The 25,698-nt window shown below is 46.1% G+C and overlaps 1 protein-coding gene across 2 annotated transcripts; it reads right to left on the bottom strand.

Moving 5' to 3' along the window:
- Positions 1-644: 644 nt before the first annotated feature.
- Positions 645-25,218, bottom strand: TGM5 (transglutaminase 5). Of its 2 annotated transcripts, XM_016212015.2 has the most exons (13): positions 25,209-25,218; positions 20,384-20,563; positions 20,048-20,293; positions 18,210-18,328; positions 15,336-15,464; positions 14,553-14,730; positions 7,036-7,171; positions 6,302-6,405; positions 5,958-6,197; positions 2,835-3,200; positions 2,222-2,382; positions 989-1,122; positions 645-798 (listed from the first exon to the last, which is right to left on the bottom strand). In XM_016212015.2, the coding sequence occupies exons 1-13, from the start codon at positions 25,216-25,218 to the stop codon at positions 645-647; spliced, it is 2,157 nt and encodes a 718-aa protein (XP_016067501.2). The 2 variants fall into 2 exon arrangements, with proteins under 2 accessions (XP_016067501.2, XP_016067507.2); XM_016212021.2 differs by lacking the exon at positions 20,048-20,293.
- Positions 25,219-25,698: the final 480 nt, after the last annotated feature.

Below are 25,698 nucleotides of genomic sequence, written 5' to 3'. Positions count from 1 at the left end.
TTTTGTTTTCCTAACTGGATCACAACTGATATACCGTATGTAAGTACCTTATTTATTTGTTGACATGTTTATTGCCTGTCCTTCCCACCCCCCATGTAAGCTCCATGAGGGCAGGGACTTTGCTTCGTTTACTGCCTTCTCCCCTACACTATATTTCTCTAACAAGTGAATGGACTCAGGCATTGAAACAATGGGACACTCTGAGCCTCCAGGGAATAGGTGGACGCTGCTGTAGGGAAAGTAATGATTACAAGGGTGCAAAGGAGACGAGAATAAGCACTGAAGTTTATTGGTATAGAAATTAGCCATTGCAATGACAAAATGACAGTGAGCTACTCAGCCAGTCTTCTTCTTTTCTTGACATCTGGGCAGTTAATCATGGCCAAGTCCAACCAGTGTGTCATTGGACCTCTGTGCCATCTCACACTTCTGGGTGGGACATCATGGAATCCCTGGGCCCTGAACAGAATCCCTGGGAATGATGCAAATGGCCCAGAGGACTGTCCATCACTAGCATCTCCTCTGCTGCTCACGTCAGAGCCCTACAAAGCCTCTGCTGTGGTGGGAAATGGCACAGCTTACATTTGAACTTGCTCTTTTTCCTCAAGCTTAAAATCTATGCATCCGTCTCCTTGTCCTAGAATTTATAATGTGACGTCAACATAGACATTCTTGTAACCCTTGATGTCCTTAAACTTGTTGCTCCTCAGATTAGCTTGGATCTGCCTTTGGCCACTCCTGAAGGGGGCGGTCTTTAGAGTGATGCTGGCCCTGTGTTGGGGTTTGAGGACTCCAATGCTGCAGTGGAGAAAGAAGAATGTCAGAAACACATAGGCATTATGATCAACCTGAAGCCCTTTTTCACTCAGCAAGTTGTTCCCTCCTTTCCCAGTGTTCTCAGAGCCTGGCCTGGGAGCCTGTGTTCAGAAAGGACAGTGCTGACCCCAGGATAAAACAGGAGAGAAGGCTGAGCACCCGCAGTACTCACAAGACTCTCTGCTGTTTCTTGAAGAGCCCACTTCCTTCCACGGTGAGCACACAGTCTGCAACCTGCTCCGAAAGAGGGTTTGAAAATATCACCTGTATGGAGAGTGGCTGGTTCACAATGGCTGCTCCTAGGACCTAAACAGAGAAATCCAGAGGAGAGGAAGGAGCAAAGAATTAGTCTCACTCTCCAATTCACCAAGCTCTTGTGGAGGGTGCTGTTCCCTAGATCTGTTTCCTGAGGAGCTGGACTTCCATGGCCGTGCATTTGCAGCCATGGGTTAAAACCAACTTAATGGGTTGTCATTACACAAGATATTGTTATGTGAAACTTTTCCATCTTTATATGTGTATGAATGTTTGTAAAATATTTTACATCACTCAACCCAGCATATGGAAGAGTCTGATAAATTGGGAGTCTCCAATGATGTTTCCTCTGCGCCAGGGATTATCTCCAAGTGTAAAATAATCGAGAGCTCCCAAAGGATTCTCATGCATTATTTGGGGAGATAGAATGTTCGTTGGCAGTTTTCGTTTGTTTCATCTTACTGCAATTCCACTCCATCCCTTCCCTCATTCAGGGCTGTAGAGACAAGGAAGTAGCCTCAGGAAACCTAGAGGCACTTTCAGAAACCCTCCCAAGGCTGGGCTTGCCAGATGCACGCTACCAGAGGGCATCACAGGCTCATGTGGCAGGGTCCAGGAGAGTGCTTGGCCTGGGGAGGCAGCAATGGAAGGAAGGGACCTATGACATCTTCCCACTCAGAGGACCACAGAACAGGAGGTATCCTCAGAGGCCATCTAATCTAATCTTCTCAATGGACAGTTCAAGAAGCAGAGGCCCTGGGGTTTCTCCAAGGATGCAAAGTCAGGAAATGGCAAATCAAACCTAATCTAACCTTCAGGCAGTGCTCTCCCCCTTCTCAGGTCCCTCCCTCTTCTTAGTTGACTCATATGGACCCTGGGGAAGGCCAACAGTGGGAGGTGGCACAAGAGAGGGACCTCTCTATGTCAATTGCTTAAGGTCCACCCATAAGGCAGCTAACGGTGCAAGAGAATGGAAACATCACCTGGTGTTTCCAAATAAACCTCCTGATCTAGGTGGGAGGTACCTGGAAGCACCAGAAGAGGCAGAGGAAAGGAGGGGCTGCTCTCCTGAACAGGCTATCAAGAGGGCTCCACCCGCTCCCAGCTGATCCCAAGAAGCCCCCAGGCCACTTGCAGGGCTCTTGCCTACATTAATTATGATGGCGGGATACATTAAGGTGATGATCTTGTTCACCAGGATCTTCTCAGGACTACTCTTCTCTTCTGCCAGGGCACTGATGCGAATCAGCTTGTCTGTTGACAGGTGCTGGCTATACTGGGAGTAGGGGACTTGGCAGTGATGGGTCTTTGCTAGGGAGAGAACACAGGATGAGGTGAGACTGCTTGGGAAATCAGCTGGACACTTTTATAGAGAGGAGGAAGCCAACATGCACTGAGCCCCAGTGATGCAGGTACCAGGTTTTCAGCTGGAGAGACTGAGAAGTGAAATGGCTTGCCCAAGATAATTCTGCTGGTAAATGGGTAAGCCAAGGCCTTAACTGAAGTTTGGATGCCTCCAAAGCTCAGGTTTTCCCCACTAAGCCAGGCTACTTTCCTTGGGGTAGTAAAGGAAGGGTAGGAGGAAGAAGAGACAGGAGGCAGAGGGAAGGAGGGAAGGGGAAGAAGAAAAGGAATCTGTGCTGGAGGGGACACCAGGAAGATCGTGTCTGCTCCAGAACCCTCGATGGCTGGTTTGACCCCACTGGCATTTCCATAACCCACTCTGTGTACAGAGTCCCCATGCCCATACCCAGAGCCCATACCTTCTTCAGGAAAGAGTCTGATGAAGGCTGTGTCCTGCCAGAAAGGGGGCAGGGGGTTGCCATCATGCAGCAGAGACTGAGCACTCAGGTTCACTTTGAGGTCCTTGAACTGGAGCGACATGTTGAGGGCCAGCAGGACAAACCTTATGTCCTGGCCCATGTTGGGCGGGTCGAGCAGCTGGAATTTCAGGGAGACTGGGATAACATCACTGGGCCGAAGGGAAGGAGAATTCAGGCTCCGGGGACTGTCCTGGCTCAGTGACATTGGCCTCGAAGGTTGCGAGTCTGCTCTGTAGTGGCCTTGGGACCTTCCAGTCTTCAGCTTCTGAAGAGCCTTCAGAAACACTTGCCTCTCCTGGGGGGAACCTGGGAGGGCAGAAATAGCACCTGCTGTGGGCCAGGCTCACCCAGGGGCTAAGCCATGGCTGAACATCATTCCCAACAGCCCCACCAGCACTGCAGGATTGTAAAAACCCTCATTTCCAACAACAAACACTCCCTACAATTTATTAGGAGCTTTCCAAGTGTCAGGCTCTGCTGAACACTTCACTCCTTTCATCCTCACATCAACTATGAGAGAGATGTATTATTATTATTATTCTACATTCAGACGTGGAAAATGGGGCTCAGAGAGGTCATGTCAGTTGCCCAAGTCACAAACTTGCAAGGGGCAGAGTTCTGGTGGAAATCAGATTCTCCAACTCGAAAAAATCTGTGCTCACGACCAATAGACTATCCTGCCTTCCCCATGGGAAAGATGAAGGCCCACAGATGTGGAGATGAGGCTCTTAAAGACAACAAGGCATGACATGATTTCTGTTGCAGCACCAATTTATTGCTCAGGTGTAGACTACCTGGAAATTGAGAGACTGAGAAGCCAGAGTGTAAAAGAAGAGGAAATTCAGTCTAGCTGGGTTCCCAGAGGCCCAAGTCTTAGTTCCAGGGTTGCGCAGTGGCCTGGCAGTGCAGGAATACTCACTGGGCTTCCCTAATAATCCCTGCAGCTGCCATCACTGAGCATTTACTGTCTCCAGGGCCCTGCTTTACCCCTTCAGTGCATCCCCACATCCTCCCAGGCAGAGGCTGCTTTTGTCCCCTTGCTCTGAAGGTTGTTCTAAGCCCTGTTGCAGGCAGAAGAGAATCTTGAGACACTGACTTCAGTAAGAGAGGACCCAGGGAGAAGTTGATCAGATTTAGCTTCTCTCTGGTTTGCTCCACCCTCAGATCTTGTCGGGCTGGGTGGCAGGAGACACAATACTGCTTGGCTGAGCAGCGTACTCAGGCCCACCGGAATATAGCTCCGGATCCCCCAAGTTCACAGAGGAACCCCATGGACCTTGTAGTAAATGCTGTCCATGCCCCACCCACATTGCCTTGGCACTTGCCATTTCAGTGCCCATGTGACCTAATTTCAAATTCTAGCATCTGCTACTACTCTTTGCCTGAAGCTTTCTCAGGCCAAAAGTGCTAGGGCATTTACACCCCCCAGGAGCAGCCCTCAACCCCTAACCAATAGGATTTGGTGGAAAAATAATAGTCCCTTGCCTCTTGAGTGGGATAAATCTAGGGCAGTGATTTTTGACTGGTGTGTAGCAAAAATTTTTTAAATATTGAATATCTGACTATCAGGGGCACTGACCTCTTTTCCCTTGGATTGTCAAATTAAAAAAAATGACAGCAGCCAACACAACAACAGCCATCCAGTGTAAATGAATCAAAACTATACTTTTTTTTGCAGATCTGCAAAAATTATAACATATTTTTTGGTGTGCCACAGACTTTTAATAATTAGTTTTTGTGTGCCATGAGATGAGAAGGTTGAAAATTGCTGACCTGTGATGTTCTACACTTTACACTGAATCCCTGATAGGGTGGCCAGATATAGCAAATAAAAATACAGAGCCATTTAATTTGAATTTCAGATTAACAACAAATAATTAGAGATATGGTTAGATTAGAGATATGGTTAGACTAAAGCATTATTCTTCCTATATTTTCCCTGGCAACCCCACTGACAGTGCACCCCAGCCGGACTGAGCTCCAGCTGCCTACAATGCTATCAGGCACCCTGCACTGGTTTCCACCCCTTCCCTGTCTCCCTCACTCATTCTCATTCCTTCCAGTAGTTCCTGGATTTCCTCATAGATAAACTGCTTGTACTTGAATCCTTGCCTCAGGATCTGTTTCTGGGCACCCCAACCATAATAACCCCAGAGTGGACAGGGGTGGGGAGGGAATGGACTGTATTGCTGTGTAGCCCCATCCTAGGCTTGGATTCTAGAGCTTCTCTATGGTGGCCCCAAAGGCCCACAGAGATAAACCACAGATACCTACTTGCCAGCATTCCCAACAATTGCTTAGCTACTCCCCTGCCCCAGCCCCACACATTCCTGATCCACCCCTATATAGATTCTGCCCCTCACCCTGCTTCTGGCCCTCATGGGCTGGATATTTTTGATTGGCTCCCTGGTAGTTGAACCTGGTGGTTGGTCTTCCTCAATTTCCAGGAATTAGTCAATAGCTGACTAACTTAACTGCACCTTTACCCCTGCTGGCTTGGGTAAGAAGCTCCTGCCAGGTCCCCACATCTCCAAACCATCCTCTGCAGGTGGTGGGCGTGAGAGTGAACATATGGCTTTATATCAGCCTTGGTCCTAGCTGGTGGTCTGGCCTGTCCTCCAAACACTCAGTAAAACACAGTAAATTAAACAATAAGTTAAAGAAAATTAATTTAATTTATAAGAGATTGTTTACTAAATGCACTGCCATCTTTAGTGGGAGGCTGATTTTTGGGGGAAGGCAGGGGTAAGGAATTCATATACTGTTGGTGACATGCCTGTCAATGGCCCTATAGTCACCATGAGCATCTGTGGAGGGCACTCACTGGCCTGTGGGATCGGGGAAGGGGTGGGCACGAGGAAGTGAGGCAGTGGGGAAGCCTCAACTGGGAATCTAAAACTGAAGGGCTGAGGAGACACTGGACTGGGTCCTGCCCCACAGATGCCCTCTGAAACAGGTTCCCCAGGGGCCTGTTTCAACTGGCTAGGAGGTTCCTGGAGGGAGGGGGAAGGAGCCCACAGAATCTGGGGATCTGGGCTCTGAGGGGGGCTGGCATAGTCATACCTTCTTCATACTTGTAGTTTTCTGTGATGTCATCCCGCTCATTGCTCTGGATACCCTTGGTGCTGATAAAATTGCCCACAGAATTTGTGTCCTGGTAAAGTCTCTGCTCCTTCCCTCCATGAATGAGCCAGGACACACAGTCAGCATTCACCATGGAAAAGGCAAAGGCTGTGTCGTAGCTCAGATCCACCTCTCCCTCTTTGATGGCTCTGACAGAGGCAGGACCGCAGCAGAACAGGCCTGAAGGAGAACAGATGAGCCACGATGGGCCAATGGACTGTTGTTGCAGGGGCAGGGACTGTTTCTGTGGGAGTGGGTCCTGCCTTTCCCATGGAGAGCCTCACCGTTGCTCCTCTCCTGAGGAGTGGCATCCAGCACCTGCCAACCTCCGTATCCAGGAGGGAGGTCCTTTCGGGCCATCCAGCACTCATTCCAGACATGGTAATCCCTGAGGAAGAAGCCAGAGGAGTCAGTGTCAAATAAGCTAAGGGAGAGTTTGTAGTGCTATGTCCTTTCTGGAGGAAGGCAGGGGACGATGAGTGGATGCACTGCCAGATAGAAAGACGGACTTAGCACACCCCAGGCCTTCAAACCTCTGTGGATGCTATAGTGATGGCTCTTCCTCCTGTGAACCCCAACCTGCCCTGAAAGGAGCTTTTCTCTGTCTGTGAATAGAGAATGAAGGCTTCTAGAGCCAACTGAAGTTAAAAATCCTCACTCTCTCTCAGAAAGTCCTTGTAGCCCTTTCCTGTGTGTGCTGCTGACTCACAGAGGCAGTGTTGGTCTTTGTGTCCAGAGGTGAGACTTCAGGTGCTCCTGCAGTCACAGGCTGAGTAATAAATGAAGGAGGTGACAAAGAGGAAGACTTCACCCAGAGCAGAGAGCTCTTGTGATATGAGGCTTCTAAACTCAAAATTGTTGTTTTTGTGTTGGGCTGTGTCCCAGCCTTTGGGTTGGGGATACCGAGCCCTGGAGCCAGTGAAAGTGGAGGTGGGGGGCATGAGAGGCCATCAAGCTCATGGACACACTTCTGCTGGTGGGGTTTGTCCTACAAAGAGACTGAGAAGTTGTCTCTCACCAGACAGTGTCCTTCTTATTCTCCAAAATCCTGCCCGTGTTGTCATAGTACTCATCTATGATCAGGTTTCCGTCTGTGTCATGGCCAGAGTCAAAGTTGGTGATCACGCGGGTGGGGATCCCCAGGCACCTCATCACTGCAAAAAAGGCAGAAAATCTTTTGGGGTTGTGGATTCAGGAGCTCTATGGATTCCTGGAGTTAGGGCCCTGGGCCCAGGGAAATCATTCACTTAGCACCTTGAGGACCATGCAGGAGCTCTCTAGGGTGCTGGGTTGGTGATGCTGCCAACCTTCCTCCCCATCTTCCTGAGCTCCTCTTCCTGCTGCTCACAGAAGACACCCCGTGCAAAGATGCAGGTTGCTCCTACGAGCACTGCTGGGGCCAACAGAGAGTTTAGAGAGTCCTGGGTTCCCCTGCCTGGGCCAGCAGGGCGGGACAGGCGCACCTCCTTTGGCAAGACTCAGTGGCCTGACTCAGTCTCACTTCTCTCCTGGCCATAGATTTCCATCTCTAAACCAAATACCTGGAAAGTTTTCCCCCCTGTGGTAAGGATTGTTGGCTGAGGACATCAGATTCTTAGGCAAGGAGTCCTGTGGTTTGGACTCCCCCTATTCCGTGGGTGGCTTGTCTTGGCAGCTTCTCAAAGAAGGAAGGGAAGGAAACTGTGTAACAGAAGCCTAGAAAAGTGAGTCTGTACCCTGTGGAGAAATTCTGGGAAAGAGGTAGAATGTTGTCTTTATTGCTGAAGGAGCATCCCTTCCCTTTGCCAACCAACTTCTTTTCTTTGTCTTCTGCCATATTTCTCCTATTCTGTACTCTTTTAAGAACATATCTCCCAGCCCATCCTACCACCAAATGCCCTGGGGATCCATGTCCCCTCAAGTCCAACAGTGACATAACAACAACAACAACCACTCCATCAGGCATGGCGTTGTTTTACATACACTGCTCTCAGGACAACTCTACATGGAAGCTACTGTTATTTTCCCCATTTTATAGATGAAGAATCAGAGGCTAAGAAAAGTTTGCTTACCTTGACCAAAGTCACACAGCTAGGAAGTGGCAGAGCTAGCCCTTAAGTCCCGGTTTCACTGCTAAGCTTGTACTCAATTCTGAGTTCACCTCCCAGTAGTATGCACACAGTTCAGCACTCTAGTATTTTCACATTACTACACATCCCAAGCACTTTCTTGTGTTATCAAATATTTGACAAAAGCAAGATTTCTAGTGGTGGTTATTTTTAGATATTTAGTTGGATTACAATTTTCCCCCTATTGCAAATAATGCTGTGATGAACATCTTTATAGATCAGTCTTTTTTTTCCTCCCTTGGGACAGATTCCAGGAGATAAATCACTGAGTCAAAAAATATAGATATTTCTAAAGGTTCTTCACACATAATACTATAATTTTAAAAATTCATAAGTATTCATATTCCATAAGTATTCATAAACTAATAAGCATTTATTAGTTTATAAATACTTATTTATATTAACATTTAATTGCTTACAGATTTTAGTCTGGGCTCTCTATTATACTTTGGCACAAAGCCTCTCCAAGCTAGGGTGTGGACACACCTCTGGATATAGCCCAGGACAGGGAGGAGAGACACCCAAAGGGGAACCTGGAGTTCTCCTCGAAGTGGCAGGTCTGCACAGGGCCAAGGAACGAGGGCAGGGAGTGAGCAGAGCTGACAAGCCAGTTGTAGGTGGAGGTGACACAGGACAGCTCAGAGGGGAGGGTGAAGGTTAGAAAAGCTGTCACTGAAGGAACATGTGACAGGAATGATGGAAGAGCATTTGAATGACTCAGGAGAATTGCGTGGGCCAGGATTTATGCTAAGATTACAGTCAGGCAGATGGATAACACTTATGGTAATGAGAGAACATGCCAAGGAGGGTGAACAGGGAGAGCAGAGAGCCAGCCCACAGGCTTCACCCTGATCGATGAATTCATAAACAGCCACTTGAAATGTCAGTGGTAGTGTCAATTCCTGCGCCACATGGCTGGATGTGCACAGAGCAGATGCTCATTAAATCCTGTTCAAAGTATGTTGTCTTTGACCTGTGCACAAGGTTTCTACAGACTATCACTCCCAGTGATTCACATTTTGACACGAGACTCAGGTGACTCGTTTATTGATAATTTTGTGAGAGCTGAGTCCCTCATAAAAAAGAAACCTATATGGGGTGTGTTTGTGTGTGTGCATCCACAGGCATACACACTCACACGGTGATATTTGGACAAAGGTGGGCAAGATCTCAGAGTCAGGAAAAAATTAAAAAGTTCCCAAGGTATGTTACAGAACACAACACACCCAGCATGGATTACTGTATCTCTTCACTAGGCCATTTAGCACTTCTTCAGTGACAAGTGTCAAGCCCCTGCTATGAACCAGGTAGTGAGTTAGATGCAGAGTATGCAAAACTGAAAGACATTCCTGCCTCCAGGAGCGCAGCTTCACACCTGACTGGTGGTGGGCACTGTCCTGCTGGTGCACTGAAACACAAAGCCTGTTTCAGGCTGACCTTGAAGGCTTCTCCCCAGGTCTTCCCCCAACCCTTGCCTCCCCATGTAGAAATGTAGTTCCAATTTTATAAGAGAAATTAGTGGAAAATTAGAGTTCAATTTACTTATTTATTGAAATTCATTTGGTCATCTTTGCTACCACACCTCCATGGTTTATAATGACGAACAGAGTCAAAGCCCCAGCTAAGAGAGTCAAAGTAATTGCATTTAAATATGATGGTTTTTAACGTCTTTTATTTTCTCCCTGGTTGCCTTAAGCTTCCAAATGGTAAAAGTGCCACTTCCTGCTCCTCCCCCCACGCCTTTAATTGTTGCCCATAATGAGATGGTTACCTTGCCTTGGTTTCTCAAGCATGTTAGCACAAGGTCATCGTCGAGCTATTCTCCCTTGTCCGCTCTGACAATGAAACCTAAAACTGGCCTAAAAAAGAAAGCCTACTTAAAAAAATTACAGGCTTGTAAAGAAGCAGGAAAATACCGTGATCAGGAAAAATGTCAATCAATAGAACTAGATCCAGAAATGACAGAGATAATGGAACTAGCTGACAAGGACCCTAAAACAGTTATTTTAAATACTATAAATAGGCTCAAGAGAAATAAAGGAAAACATGAATATACTAAGAAAAATGGAAGATAAAGACCTAATGGAACTTTTAAAGGTGAAAAATACAATCAATAGAACAAAAAACATACTGGACAAAATATTACACAAAGATAACAATATACTGCCCTGGCCGGTGTGACTCAGTGGTTAGAACAACAGCCTGTGAATTGAAGGGTCACTGGTTCGATTCCCGGTCAAGGGAATGTACCTGGATCCCTGGGCCCAGTTGGGATACATGCAGGAGGCAACCAATTGCCATGTCCCTCTCACATAGATATTTTTCTCCTCCCTACCCCCTACTACCTCTCTCTCTCCCTCTCTGCTCCTCCCTCCCTTCCTTCCACTCTCTCTAAAAATCAATGGAAAAAATATCCTTGGGTGAGGGTTAACAAAAGAAAGATAACAATATCCTTTTTTTATGAGAACACCTTCAAATACAGTGCTACATATTAAACACATCAAAATGTTTCCCTATCATGGGGGGAGGTGAATGGAAATGGGTTATGAGATAGATGGGAGGAATCAATTAATTTGTTACATTTTTTTAAATGAAGGGCCTGAAGCAAACCTATAACGATAAATGCCATGACATGAGGAATACGATTAATTTAATCCTGAACACTCCAAGGAACAAAGGAAGGAAATAAACTCAAAAAGTGGTAGAGAAAATAGAGAGCTGAAGTTTGGTGAGTGGCTAGAAACACCTTTTAAACAAGAGCCAGCCAGACCTTTGGAGCCTAAGAGGCAGAGATTAAAACACTATGAGACTAATTATAATAGCTAACACTTACGTAAAACTAACCATGTGCCAGGCATTTTTCTAAGTTCTTGCCATATATTAATTAAACCACAACCTTGTGAGGGAACATTCCATACAATTCTTAATGCCCCATAAACTCATGGAAAGTAAGGGTAGGTTTGTGTTTAAGCTAAAGGTTGAGGCAAATTAACACACCAGGGCCTGGACTGAGGTTCCTTCTTTGAGAGTAAAGGGCTCAGTAAAAACAATGAGCACAAGAGTTATTGTATTGAAATGAAGATCATGAGGTACTTATAGGGGCCACTATACAAACAAGTAAGAAAAAATCTTAGATTAGTTTTGGGTGAAGAGAGGAGGGCCCAGAGCCAAGCACTGAGCCTACTTATCTTCACGCCATTTCCCACCATGGCTCAGGGCTCAGGGCCCTACTTTACAGAGGAGATGGTGCCTCACAGACCTGCTCACAGTCATCAACCCTCAGCCCCTCACTTCTGCCCCCTCCCCTACCCCATGCAGTTGTGGGCAGGAGCCTACAAGGACCATGCATATTCCCAGGATGCCTGGCTTTAAAAAAACTTTACTGAGATAATTTACATACCATAAAATTTGCCCTTTTAAAGGCACCACTTCTGTGGTTGGTAGTATATTCACAGGTTGTACAATAATCTCCATCTAATTCCAGAACATTTCATCACCTCAGAAAGGAATTCCATGCCCCCTGGCAATCGCTTTCCATTCTCCCCTCCCCCAGCCCCAAGTAACCACTAATCCACTCTCCGTCTCTATGAATTGGCCTATTCTGGGCATTTCACATATATGGAATCGTACAATAAGAGGCTGTTGGACACCAGGCTTTGGGGAGAATTTTCAGGCAACAGAACATCACTGTCTCCTCTGTTCCCTTGTTACAGTGCAAGGCTTCCAGGCTACTTCACAGATCTCAGCCAACGACAGAGGGACCCTACCTTGTCACAAGAAGTGGATGGCCAGGACAGGAAAAGCCTGATGGCTGAGTGTTGTGGGGCAGCTGGCCCTGCACATAGGAAAGGTAGGCCAGGGATTTCTCTGAAATTCTCAAAAGTAACAGACAGCTAAACAGATGTCAAGGAAACAGCCCAGTCAAAAATGATAACGCTGTCTTTTATGCATCCAAAGTCTAATTTCTGTGATTTTTCTTTAGGAACTTAAAGTCAATATATTCATATTTTTAAAAAAAGGCAATACTGAGTGGTAAAGCTGCTGGGAAGAGAATGTACTTGAATCAGACAAGAGTCACTTGGTCACTTTCAAGCCTCAGTTTTTTCACCTGTAAAGTGACGGTAATATCTACTTTGCATGTGGCTGTGAGGATTAGAAAAAGTGGAAGTGCTCAGTGTGTGCCCGATGCACAGGGGATGCTGGATACATGGCAGCTGCTAGTCATGTCTGTGCAGTGTATGGCCTCATGGTTAGAGCACACCAGACCTGGGCATGACTTAGCTCCGCCACTCAGTTTCCTGATCTGCCAAATTGAAGTGATGATAGGACCTAACTCATAAGGTCGTCTGAAGGATCCCACGAGGCTACCTGCTTAATACTGTGCACTCACTGTAGCCAGGCTCTAGTCTAAGAATTCTCCCTGTATGAACTTAATCCTTTCAATAACCCTAGGAGGTAGGTACTATTACTTTCCCCATTATACACCTGAGGAAACTGAGGCACGTGTTAAGTGACTGGCCCCAGGTTACTCAGCCAACTAATGGCCGTGCTGGTATTTGAAGCCAAGCAGTCTACCTCTGGAACCCACATGGCTCACGGTTATTCTAAGCTGTCAAAGTTTTAGCCCAGTTGCTGGAACAAAGGAATTCTTCAAACACATCAGCGATTGTGATTTAAATAATAACCACGCTTTGGCAGCTGGCTCAGGTTAAGGAGCTTGATAAATCTCTAACTTTTAGTGGAGTACAGTGCCTAGCATAAAATAAGGACTCCATAAATAAGTGTTAGTGAGCTTTTAAACTGATATACTTATTAATATACAACATGATCGCCCTTTTGGGGAAGGCTAGTGCTGACTGACCTGCAGGTGGACCCACGGCAACCCAATCCTTTGTTTCCCAGGTCACGAAAGGGCCATTATTCTCATTCTCATAAACATTTTAATTGGTCTGCTCTGTTGCATAATCTCCATTCACTGGCTCCACCTCTGTCATCACCCAGTTCCAGGTAACCGCACCCCAAAACCTGGCCCGTTCCTTTTATACACATCCACCTGGCCCATTAGACTCAAGGCTTTTCCATGCACAGGAAGATTTCCTGTCTGTCGTGCACAAACAAGATCGATCCATCCTCTGCCTCTCACTCTTGTGCTCCTCCCTCAGTGACTCAGACATCCCAGTTTACCCAAATGTCTGTGACTCTTGTCTGTCATACAATCAAAGCTGTGAAATTCCTGATTTCTTATTAACACACACACACACACACACACACACACACACACACACACACCCACCCCTCCCCCAGGGATTCTTTGAGCAATCCAAACATCCAACTCAAGATGGGGTTGTGCAGCTGCTGGGGAGAAGTAGTTCAAGACCTCCTCACCAACCTGTGTGAAGTTACCATCTGTGGGTGCTGACAGAAACCTCCTTGTGTCCTTAGACAGAGGCCTGGCCTTTGCTCGGCAGCCCCAGGCTCTCTAGGCTCCCTCCAAGAGCCCGGAGCTGGACCCAGCACACGTTTGTGCACAGATTGCATCAGGTTTTATTTTATTGGGAATTTCTACACAAAAGGCCTCAGTCCTCAATAAAACCAAGTTGTTCGCGGATCTGGCCTCCCTGGATTATACTAGAGAGTACTGTAAACAAAAGCCATACTTGGCATCTTTCCCCAGGTAACAATAATAACTTCCTGATTGTGACCCAAGTCAGGTATTCGGATATGCATGCCAAGAAGCTGAGAGCTTCCTCAAGATTCACCTCCCAATTCCTTCTGCTTGCTCCTCTTGCCACATGCACACCAACTTCCATTTGACTACCTTCCCATGTGCCTATTTTTTTAGCTTTTCTTCTACTAATGTTGTATCCACTCCCTAGCTGAAAAGCTGATCTACCATTTCCCCTCACCCCTAATTCCCTGGCCTGAGCCAGGCCTCCAGACCCTCTGAACTTGGGAAACTCCAAATTCAAGGTCATTGTACTTTGGCTGCTATCTTGCTCTGACCCCATGGCCCATGCCACTGTTCAGATGAGCATTTCCCTCTCATGCACATCTTTATTAAGACCATCTCTGTGCTAATCAGTTCGCAAGTTTTCTAATCCCTTGGCCTCTCATCTCATTCCTTTCTCGTACCAGACAATTTCCAGCCATGTTCTTAGGAATATTCTGTTAGGCTGTCCATGCTCAGAAGAAGGGAACTATGCCAGGCTCTGGGAAATGTGTGATTTCTACCTCAAAACCGTCCTCTGAAATAAGCCCAGATATATGAAGCCTGAGATTAGTGATGAGACACTTTTGCTGGAAAAGGCTTCCTTCTAAATGTCCCTTGGTGGGAACTGTGTGAGATGGGGACAGGAATTATTTGAAGGGCTAATATGAGAGCCATTCCACTTTCTGGTAACTTCATGGGGACCTTTCTATGCCCTACCTGTGCACATGATGGCTGCAAAAACCCAGCACTGCCCATAGCGCACTGGCTGGTAACCTGTGGCGTGCCACTGTTTCAGGATGGCCACACTGCCTGTCCACTCTGCAGGGTTGGTGCCATCTGAGTAATCCTCACTCCAGTTTCCACTGAGTACCCCATTGTCATCATTGCTGTTGATCTGAAGAGAAGCCATATATAAAAGAATTAGAAGCATCCTTTTAATCAACAAGATGTGATGTGTGAGCTGCCTTGCAAGGCCCATGGGCCTGAGACAGAGGAGGCTTTGGTTTCATTTTACCTGGGAACTTCCAGACCTGCTGGGGAAGAGGTTGAGATGTGAAGCTGGCTATTCTGACTTGTGCTCCACTGTTAATTAGTTTATTATTCTATTTCTACACACCTCCTTACCCCTTATCTCCCCATCCCTTGAAAAGCTAGAGCTAGGCTCTGATAGCTTTTAAAAATACTCAGAACAAAGGAAATTTAGAACCAATAAGACCATTTCACAAACTACAGCTATGCTCAGGCTTTCCCAAAACATGCAATTTGGAATTAATAGACATAATGGCCCACACCTAGCTATTTAAGAGCTCTCTTGAGGAAACCTGTTAGCCATATTCTTTCATCAGTCTTATCCAAAATGGATTTGCAAGAGAGCCCTGCCCTCTTGACTTTTCATTCTCTACGTTGCAGAGGGCAACTGTGAATGGGCAGAGCTCTCCTGACACAGCTTCCTCCCTCTCTGGACACACCCTGAGTGGGCAAATCCAGACCCAACCTCACCATGGCGCACACCACTCTGCTGATGTAGACAGGGCTCCCCCGGAGGGCACAGTCTGTGCCTGGGTCGATCTGGAAGTTCAGGCTCTTGTCTAGCAACTTCAGGCAGATGTCTATGATACTCTCTTCGAACTGCAAGGAGAGAGGCAAGGCACCCGAGCTTGGCACATGCAGGTATGGGGCCACCCCGCCCAGCTCTCCAGTGGAGTGTGTTTGTGAAATAAACTCGTTTGGAAGGTAACTCTGTCCAGTAGCACAGTCATGAACTGCTTCCTGAGCAGGTGTAGAGACTCAAAGCTCTGGGGTCACAACTCACCCAGTTTGTATGTCCTGCAAGTCAAATCCCTGGAGTTTTTTCTTATGTGTCTGACTGGCTGAAACATCTGTTTCTCCCCCTTCTCTCCTCAATCTTCACACTCTTGGACCTCATGGCATATTCTTGATAAAACCACATTGCCTCACCCTGGCCAGTGTTGCCCAGTGGTTAGAGTGTCATCCCATGCACTGAAGGGTCACAGGTTCGATTCCCAGTCAAGGGCACATACCTGGGTAGTGGGTTTGATCCCCGGCCCTTGTCAGGGCATGGGCAGGAGCAACCAATCGATGTGTCTCTCTCATACCAATATCTCTCTCTCCCCCTCCCTCCACTCTCTCTGTCCCTCCACTCTCTCTAAAAGTCAATGGAAAAATTATCCTCAGGTGAGGATTAACAAAAAAAACCCCTCACATTGCCTCATCTTCCACCCCCACCTGCTGATCCAGCTCATCATTGGCAGTTACTGCTAAGGTGATGGTGCCAACTTGCCATGGTGCCTGTGATTCAGTGGGGCTGTGGACTGACTAATAGCATGTGAGTTATGAAAACTTCCCACCCAAGGCATCTCACCCCCTGTGCTTCAGGCTGGGTGTGAATGCCACTTGTTCTGAGGACTTCTCCTGAGCCCAAGCCTGGTTTAGCTTCATAGCCCTGGTTACATCTCTTCTCATCAGGCTCAGTTATAATGATGTAGCCAAGGTCTGTCTCCCCTGCCTAAGTGTGTGCTGTCTCCCTCCAGCTTTTCTTGGAACACTACACCCCAGACCTGGCACAGAGCTCAGGTAGTAGAGATTCTGAGCATCTTTGTTGAATGAGAGTAAATGAATTCATTGATATCCATGGAACACTGGGCATTAAACAGGATTAAGAGGCTCTTAGATCCATTTTCCCCAGGGGACAGTTTGACTAGTTCATTTTTCTGCTTTAAAATTTTCAAAGGTCCCTGTGGGCTATAGAATCAAAGCTCTAACCTCCTCTACAAGACACATACGACTCTCCCTGATCTGGCTTTCTACTTCTCAATACCCTCTCCTCACCAGTTTTGCTCCAGCAACACCAGATTCCTTGTAACCCCTGCAGCAGGCCAAACTGACCCTCACCTCTGTGCTTTGCTCATCCATTCCTCTGCCTGGGATATTTTTCCCCACCTTCCTTCTCTTGGTTAATTCAGTTCAAGCGTCCCCTCTCCCAGGAAGCTTCCCTAACAGCCCCATGCTCAACCAAGTGTTCCTCCTCTAGGCTCTCAGAGGACCCTGTGATGGCTGGCAATCTTTACATGTCACACTGCATATGTGACCTGCTTATGTGACTGAGTCCCCACTTCACTGTGGGTTCCGGGACAGTGTTTTATTCATTTTTATATCTGTAGAACTTAGAGCCCAGACTGGCACTGAGCAGCATTCAATATATGTCCACTGAATGAGAGAGAGATGGGAGGAGCCAGGGCTCAGAAAGCAGCAGCTCTTCATACTATTGCTCACAGGTGACATCAAATTCCTGTCCAGGAGCTCTCTAGGATCCCCATCTGCCCATGCTGAGAGAAAGGTTAGGAATGTCAGTTGGGGCCAATTTAGGCTTCTATGCCTCATCTTGACTATACCCACCTGGGGGGCCTAGACTGGGCCTGAGGCCATACGAGTTGGATAAGTCCAGGAGAGGAAGGGATAGCAAACTGAAACAAGGCTCCACTAGCTCCCCCAGGATTTACAGCTGACATCCCTCTGGGTGGCAGGGCTGTCCTCTCCCCCTGACAGTGCTCCAGTGCCAGGACTCAGCCTCAAGAACCCTCTTCCCTGGCCTGGTTCTGGACTCCCTGAAGCACCTGCTATAGGCTGAGCTGTTGTAGAGCATTTCAATTAATATGATGCTGTTTTGCAAATAAAATCACATGTGTCCTGGACAGTTTTTCTCAGTGGTTAGATCATCAGCCCACTGACTAAATGATTCCGGGTTCGATTTTGGCCAAGGGCACGTACCTTGGTTGTAGGCTCAATTCCTGGCCCCAGTCAGGGTGAGTGCAGGAGGCAACCAATCGATGTGTCTCTCTCACATTGATGTTTCTCTCTCCTCCCACCCCTCTCTCCCTTCCACTCTCTCTAAAAATAAAAAAATCAATGGAAAAAATATCCTCTGGCGAGGATTAACATAAACAAATAAACAAACAAATAAAACCACACATTTTAGAATATGTGTGGAAAACAAAATATGGAGAACATACTAGAAACATAGTTAACAAAGAAAAACACCAGGCACCATCATGGCCGTTGTCACTGTCGTCTCTTCACCCTCATCCTCATACTCAATGGAGTTCTTGGGTGGGTGCCTTTAGCTGCCCTTCCCTCTCTAATCATGTTGCCCAAATCAGACACAATCGGCAAAGAACACTCCCAACTTTCTATGTCTACTCCTCTAGCTCCCTGGAGTTACATCTCACATCTTCCTGGTACCATTTAGTTCCTGTTTGACAGCAGTTCTGGATGAACTTTGAATGAAGGGCACCCTCCCACCCCCTACCTACTTCCCTCTCCTTTGGATGGTCCATAAGCTGGGCTGAGACTCACCTGCCCATAGTTCCAGGGGCAAGGGTGGATCCAGTTCTTGTTCCCTTGGTAGATGAAGCCATAATCATTCATAACATACTCCTGTCTCTGTGGCTCACTGTCCAAGTAGACAGTGTCCCCTAGGAATCAAAGTGGGAGGACACAAAGCAGAAAAGTCATCTTGCCCTTCCTGCCCCATTCCCATCTCCAGAAGGCATGAAAACTGAACTCTGAGGAGTACACCAGGTGACACCAAGAGGGGCAGTAAGACTTGCTCTCCACCATCCCTCAACACCAGCAACAGGCTCAGTGTGAACACTGAGGTGGAACAGTAAAAAATTATCTTTGGTGGAATTTCTTGGTTTGCAAAGCACATTTACATCCCAGCCCCATTTTAAGGTTGAGGAAACAGGCTCAGAGTGATAAATAACTTGCCCAAATCACATATAAGTACAGGGTGAAATGTGAACACAGCCCATGTAACTCCATGTTCAGGGCTCTTTCTACCGTAGTCAACAAATCCTGGTTGGAAAAGAGCAAACCAGAAGTTAGGTATTGCCATTGACCTCATCATTTCTTTTGTAGGGCACAAGCTTTAAAAGAGAAGAACCTACAGATACCATTTTCTTCCCCACAGTTCTGGGGGGCCCTCAGTACAAGTCTGAAACAGTTTTGGAGGCCAGGAGGGGTGTGTGTGTGTGTGTGTGTGTGTGTGTGTGTGTGTGTGTGTGTGTGTGTTTAGAGAGAACAGACAACTGTCCTCCTTGGTCCAGGGTCAGGGCTCTTCATCAGGCTGATGGGTAAGAGTTCTGAGCGATTCACTGATAGGGTAGCAGGAGGTGGTTACAGATATTAGAACTCAGCTAGGGTTCTGGGTTCTGGCACAACTCAGCAGGCCCCCTTGGGATAAGGTTGGTGGAGAAAGTAGAATGAGAGGGAGGAAGGGAAGAGGGACATCCTCTAAATCAGAAATGAGAATTTGTTGAATTTGGCTTCTGCCCCAAATCCCACCAGATCCTTTCTTTACTTTCAACTCTTTTGCCCTCTTTCTACTCTCTTCTCCTGGCTTGTCCTTCATTCTGCCCACATGGTGCTGTCAATCTACGTAACCACCCCTGTGTAGATCTAGAGGACAGGGATGGGGAACAGGTAGTGCCGGGATATTTCCTGTAGCTTGTTTGTTTAAGACAAAAACTAGAAACAGCCTAAATGTTCATAAGTAGGGAACCAGTTAATTGGGTGAATCCAAATGGTGAAATAATCATAGCTGTTAATGTACTGATAGGAAAACATGTGCAACGTTGAATTTTTAAATGAAAAAAGCAAGTTAGAGCATACTATGTATTAAATAATCCCATTTGTGTATGTATTGTGTAATCACACACATATGCATATATGCAGCAAATCCATATTTGATTAAGCATAGAACATTTTTTGTAAGGCTAACAGATTTCCTCTGGAGAATGGAACTTGGAGGCTGGGATAAGGTTTTACTTTTCACTTTATATTTTCTTTTTTGTTGCTGTTGTTCTGTCCTTTACTTCATTCCATAATGCACTTATTACTCTTACAATGAAAAAACTCGAGTTAACTTAAGAATGTATGATAAAGGTAAAAGTTACAGTGGTCAAACTTAATTGTAATAGTGTTTTTTTTAAATAAAGATAACTTGGTTCATAATTTTAAAATTCTAGGTAAGTAAATAAATAGCAAGTCCTCCCTGCCCTGCTTTTTGGTGGTTGGGAGTGGATGCTGAGTGCATGGGATTGGGGAGCTTTGTGGGGTCCCAGGGAGCAGGGGCCTGTGGCATTGACAAAAGGGAGGAGATAAGGGACCCCCACACAGGCACCCTGCCTTACCTGAGCACCAGGGATTGAAGAGCAGAATGAATTCTCCGAGCTGGTAGGCAGTGACAGAGCCCTGGAAGGAGTCAATGTGAACCTTCAAGACGTACCGCCCCACAGCCGCTGTGGGAGGGGCACACAGGCTCACCTCCAGGGAGATGCCCTTGTTGGTCTCCAGTGAGGCCATCCAGGGGCTGGAGCTGCCACGACCTTCCAGGCTGAACACAGCCCGAGTCCCCCTGGCCAGGTCTGGCAGAGGTCCTGGGAAGGAAGCAGAGTTGAGGCCCTCTGAGGTAACCTCCCAGCTCCTGAGAACCCCCAACACATACCCCTGTGTGCCAGGGTACTCACCAGTCTCAGCCACAAAGATGATGTTGTCCAGGCCTGGCTGGAAGCCCTGGTTTCTGAAGTACAGAGTGATGTTGAAAGCCTGGCCCCGGCGAACAATGAGGTGGTCAGAGCTCATCTCCTCGGTGCGGTGCCGCATGTTGTTCCGGGAGCTCTGGAGGTCTGTGACGGACAACTCCAGCCCTGCGAGCGGCAGCCCGGGCAGACGAGACAGCAGGGTTACGGAGCATGGCCCAGTAGCGCCCACCACTTACTAGTTGTGCAAACTTGAGAAAGAAGCTCAGCCTCCCTGAGCCTCAGTTTTCAAGTTGGTAAAATAGAATCCTTACCAGCCTTACAAGGTTGGTATGAGGATCAAATGAGACTCTGGGCATGTAAGTGCCTCTTTAAAAAAAAATAAAAAATGTTTTTATTGATTTTAGAGACAGAGGAAGGGAGAGGGATAGAGAGATAGAAACATCAATCGGCTGCCTCCTATATGCCTTCCACCTGGGACTGAACCCACAACCTGGGCATGTGCCTTGACCAGGAATCAAACTGCTGACCTCTTGGCTTATGGGTCAATGCTCAACCACTGAGCCACACTGGCTGGACTAGGTGCCTCTTTTTTACTTCTTTCCTCCCTTCCTTCCCTGCTTCTCTGACCCCTATTCCTTCCTCCCTTACACTCTCCTAGAGGTACATGGTTTTCTCTCTCTGTCCAACTCCTCCCATAGGACTGGCCAAGTTTAACTGTTCCCTTTAGTCTAGCATGTCCCCAGATTCATGCCACCATCCACTCTTTTGAACACAAATTGAGTTTTGTTTTCCTCTGTAACAGATTTGGGTTAGCTGCTCCTGGGTTAACTGTCCCTGAGTTAGATGCTGTGCTTTTAGCAATTTGCTGGCCCTCTGACTACCACTTATGTCATGTGCCCAAAGCTTTGGAAACTGTGATGCTGAGGACAGTCAAAGAAAGGCCCACCCCCTGCCTTCTGGAGCTTCTGCTAAGATGCAGACTGACCTCAGTGTCCTCCAAGGGTACCTCCTCAGAAGGAATCCATTTCTGACTTCTCCATGTTTGACCATGGTCCTATCGTGGTTCCCAGGATCACAAACTTTAAATCATTGTTGTCTCACCCATCTCCTTCTCAGTCTATATCAATTTATGTATCATAAGTCCCTTCACTGCTTCATTTAAAATGTCTGTGGTGTTCATCTGCCCCTTTCCACATTAACATAATTTGGACCTCCTCACCTCACTCCTAGTGACTGTGACAGCCTCCATCAGGTCTCCCGTTTCCTATCTCTCCACACCACCCACCCCTTAACACATCACCAGATTACCTGTCCTCAAAACAACTTGATCATTCCAAACTTTTGCTTTAAAAGCTCTGAGATAGCCTACAACCCACCATACAAAAGACATACTTCTTAACCTGACACTTATGGCCCTTCATATCTGGTCTTAACTTATACTTGTATTCTCACTTCTCTCCACTTTCAGCATGGGTCCTCCTTCCCATCCAATCTGTCTTCAAGCAAATGGTAGCCTTCCTGTCCAGGTACTTTGATCCCTCTGTAGCCCCAACTCAGAATACCCCTTCACTATCTAACCAAATTCCACCTGTCCTCCAATGACTGTTCAAGACCCACCTTTTTCATGAAGCCTGTCCCAGCTGGCCTACCCTTCTTCCCATCTTCAACTGGTCTACAGCATTTAACTGCATCACTCATAGGGAACCTTAACTGCTTAACTGACAAGATAATGTGCCCATTTGTTCATTTACATCAACAAACTTTTACTGAAAGCCTGCTAGTTTTAGGCTCATCATGAGATGTTCAGATATTTTTGTAGTTACTTTTTTGTCTGTCTTCCACCACTAAATGTAAACTAATGAGGATAGAGATCTCGCTGTTTTATCTCATCTGTATTTAGATTTTAAGAAATATGAATCAAGGCATTTGACAAAATCCAACATTCTTTCATAATAAAAATACTCAACAAACTAAGAATAGAAGAAATTTCCTCAACCTGATATAGGGTATCTATAAAAAACCCACAGCTAATTCTATATATTGTGAAAGACTAGATACTTTCTCCCTAAGGTAAGGAACAAGACAAGGATGTCCACTCTCATACCATCTATTCAATATTATACTGGAGGTCCCACTAGGACGGTTATAACAAGAAAGAGAGAAAGCAACAAGTGCTGGTAAGGATGTAGAGAAATTGGAACCCTCATACATTGCTGGTGAGATTGCAAAATGGTGCAGCCACTTTGGAAACAGTCCAGCAGTTCCTCAAAATGTTAAACATAGTTACCATATGACCCAGCAATTCTACTCCTAGAGATTCCACTCCTATACCCAAGAGATAGAAAACATATGTTCACACAAATGTACATGGATGCTGATAGTAGCATTATTTATAACAGCCAAAAAATGCAAACAAACCGAGTGTTCATCAACTGATTAATGAATGAAGGTGGTACATCCATACAATGGAATATTATTGTCATAAAAAGGAATGCTGAATATACCATAACATGGATGAAAGTTAAAAACATTATGCAGAGTGAAAGAAGCCAGACAAAAAGGCCACATATTATATGATTCAATTTATATGAAATATGCAGACTAGGCAAATTCATAAAGACAGAAAGTAGATTAGGGTTTAGCAGAGCCTGGGAGGAGGGGGAAATGGGGCATGACTGCTAAAGAGCATGGGTATCTTATAAATGAAATATAAGCATAATTGTCAGCACATTGTAGGCATTAAAAAATGTTCCATAGGTTGAATCAAGTTCTCTATCTTTTGCATAACCACCTTGTACTTATTTCAAATTTCAGATTCAGTGAACACCTTATTGAGGGCCAGTTTACTATGTGCTAGGCACTGTCCTAGGTAACCTAGGACAGTTATCTCATTGAATCCTCCCCACAACAGTGGAGACATGAAATGTCATGTCATCAACACTTGGCATGGAGAAAACCAAGGTTTAAGCAGATTATTGATTTTAGAGAGAGAGTAACATTGATGTGAGAAACACCTATCAGTTGCCTCCACACGCACCGGACCGGGGATTGAAGCCGCAACCTGAGTATATGCCCTGACCAGGAATCGAACTGATGACCTTTCGGTGCACAGAACGACACTCAACAAATTGAGCCACACTGACCAGGGGTTTAGGCAGATTAAATGTTTTGCCCAAGGTTAAACCTAAGATTACTGGCCCAAGTCCTGTGCTCTTTCCATTACCCAATAGCTGCTGCCTATTGCCGGCCTTCACTCATATTCAGAAAGGACATCCAACCCACTGCCAGGCGGGAAAGCACTTGGCTTTTCCCTAGTAGTGGGAAAAGAAGCTCATTCCTTTTGGAAACCAATTGACTAGACAGAGCTTGCTACCTGGTCCTGATTCAGGTTGACACATGGCCCAAACGACTCAACAGGAGTGGTAGTGTCTGCCTGACAATGAGCAGCAGGACCAAAGCTCACCCTCTGATGCATCCTGGGTCAAGTTATTATCTGCCAGTAACACAAGGATTATTTTTCAGCCCAGACACCAGATATTCAAACAGGAGGTACATCGAGCATTGGACATATTTTTCTTCTTGATATGCAGGAAGAATGGGGTGAAATCATCAATAAAATAGAAAATTATAGGAAGAACTTTTAAAGTAATTGATCTTAGTATCTATCCTAGAGAGACACTCTCACATAAGCACAAAGAGATGTAGATAAGAAAGTGTACTACAACACTGTTTGTATAACTGAAAAATGGGAAGCAACCTGAATGCCCATCAACAGGGGACTGGATAAATAAATTACTTACACCCATAATATGAAATACTATGCAATGTAGAAAATGGTGAAAATCTATAGGTAGTGAGTGGCATGAATAGAGCCCTAAGACATACTGTTGAATGAAAAAAAAACAAGTTGTAGAAAAATATGTACAATATGATTATAGCACAGATATACCAAAAAAGAAGCCACACATTTTAATATTACATTAAGTGTGTGTATATATATATATATATATATATATATATAAAGATAAAAATATAGACAGAAGACTGGTAACAGTAGTTTCTATGGAAATGAGGCTGGGGTTGGGGTGACTGTAAGAGACCTATAGCTTTACCTGTAATTATTGCTTCATTTTACTCCAACTATGTATTGGTATATTTTTTGTGTAATTAAAAAGTATAAAAATTTAAAAATAAAAATTTAACATAAAAGAGTAAATGAAGGCAAATTTGTTACATTCGTAGAGCTTTTTAGCTTATTCTTATGATTTCAACTAACCATTTAATCTTCATAGCATCTCTTTCTAGAGAGAGAGAGAGTTAATATAGATAGAAGGGTGGTGGTGAGATTAGCTAAGATGAGGAAGAGACCTGAAGTAGGGGCAGAAGTGAAGATATGAAGATTCAGAGATTTCTAGAGATGGAAGACAATTTCAAGATTGTCTGGTCCAACCCCTCTCATTTTTCAGGCATGGGGGCTGGGAACTAGAGAATTAACTTGCTCAATGTCAAAGGTCAGCTGGTGGAAAAGAACAGGAACCACAACCCCCTAATTGCTGGCCCTGCCCTGTGCCACCGGACTATGGGAGCAAGCATGTTGGCATGCAGCTGTTTGGCTGTGTTTACCTGCTGGCATCTACCTGTCTCCTGGTTCTTGGGTTACCAATGAATTCTGAGGTTCCTGGAGTTTCTACTCTGTCTGCCTGTTCTTTATTTACTCCTTTCTTCCTGTGAATCCACCCTCCCTTGACTTTCTATAGTCCCTCTGTCTTCCTTGCCTCTGACATCCAGGAGCCCCACGAACCTGCCCTACCTTGTGCCATGGTGGCTGCCTCCGGTTCCTGGCTGCTCCCCACAGAATAGCAGGATGGCTGGAGCTTCAGTAAACTGGTCCTGGAGTGTCTGCTTCCCCTTCCATCCCCAAGACTCCAGGAGGCATGGAGGCGGGGCTGGCTGCTGCACTGCCACCTGCTTACTGGGCAGATCACAACTGGTTTTCTCACTTGCCCTCAGGTTTTTCTTGGCAGTGTTGCTTGGCTAAGATGAAGTGCCATGGCCAATGAACTGTCAGGGCCTTGCCTATGTGGGCCTTTGACAGCTCTTGGGCAATGGGGTATTCTCTGGCAGGTGCTGTGCTGTGGTGGGGGAACCAGGTGGGAGAGATAAACTGATGGAGCCTCTAGGGGGATGGAGAGAGTCTGCACCCCTGCAAGAAGGAGTATCAGGGTCCCAAGACTAAAGCTCACAACTGAGACCCAAGCCTAGAACTCTACTCTTTTATCCTGGAGAGTCAATTCCCGGAC

The sequence above is a fragment of the Miniopterus natalensis genome, chromosome 1, assembly GCF_054644295.1.
Source record: "Miniopterus natalensis isolate mMinNat1 chromosome 1, mMinNat1.hap1, whole genome shotgun sequence".
In the NCBI taxonomy this organism is placed as follows: domain Eukaryota; kingdom Metazoa; phylum Chordata; class Mammalia; order Chiroptera; family Miniopteridae; genus Miniopterus; species Miniopterus natalensis.
The sequence above is the reverse complement of the archived record's forward strand: the minus strand, read 5'-3'. Positions and strand labels throughout refer to the sequence as shown.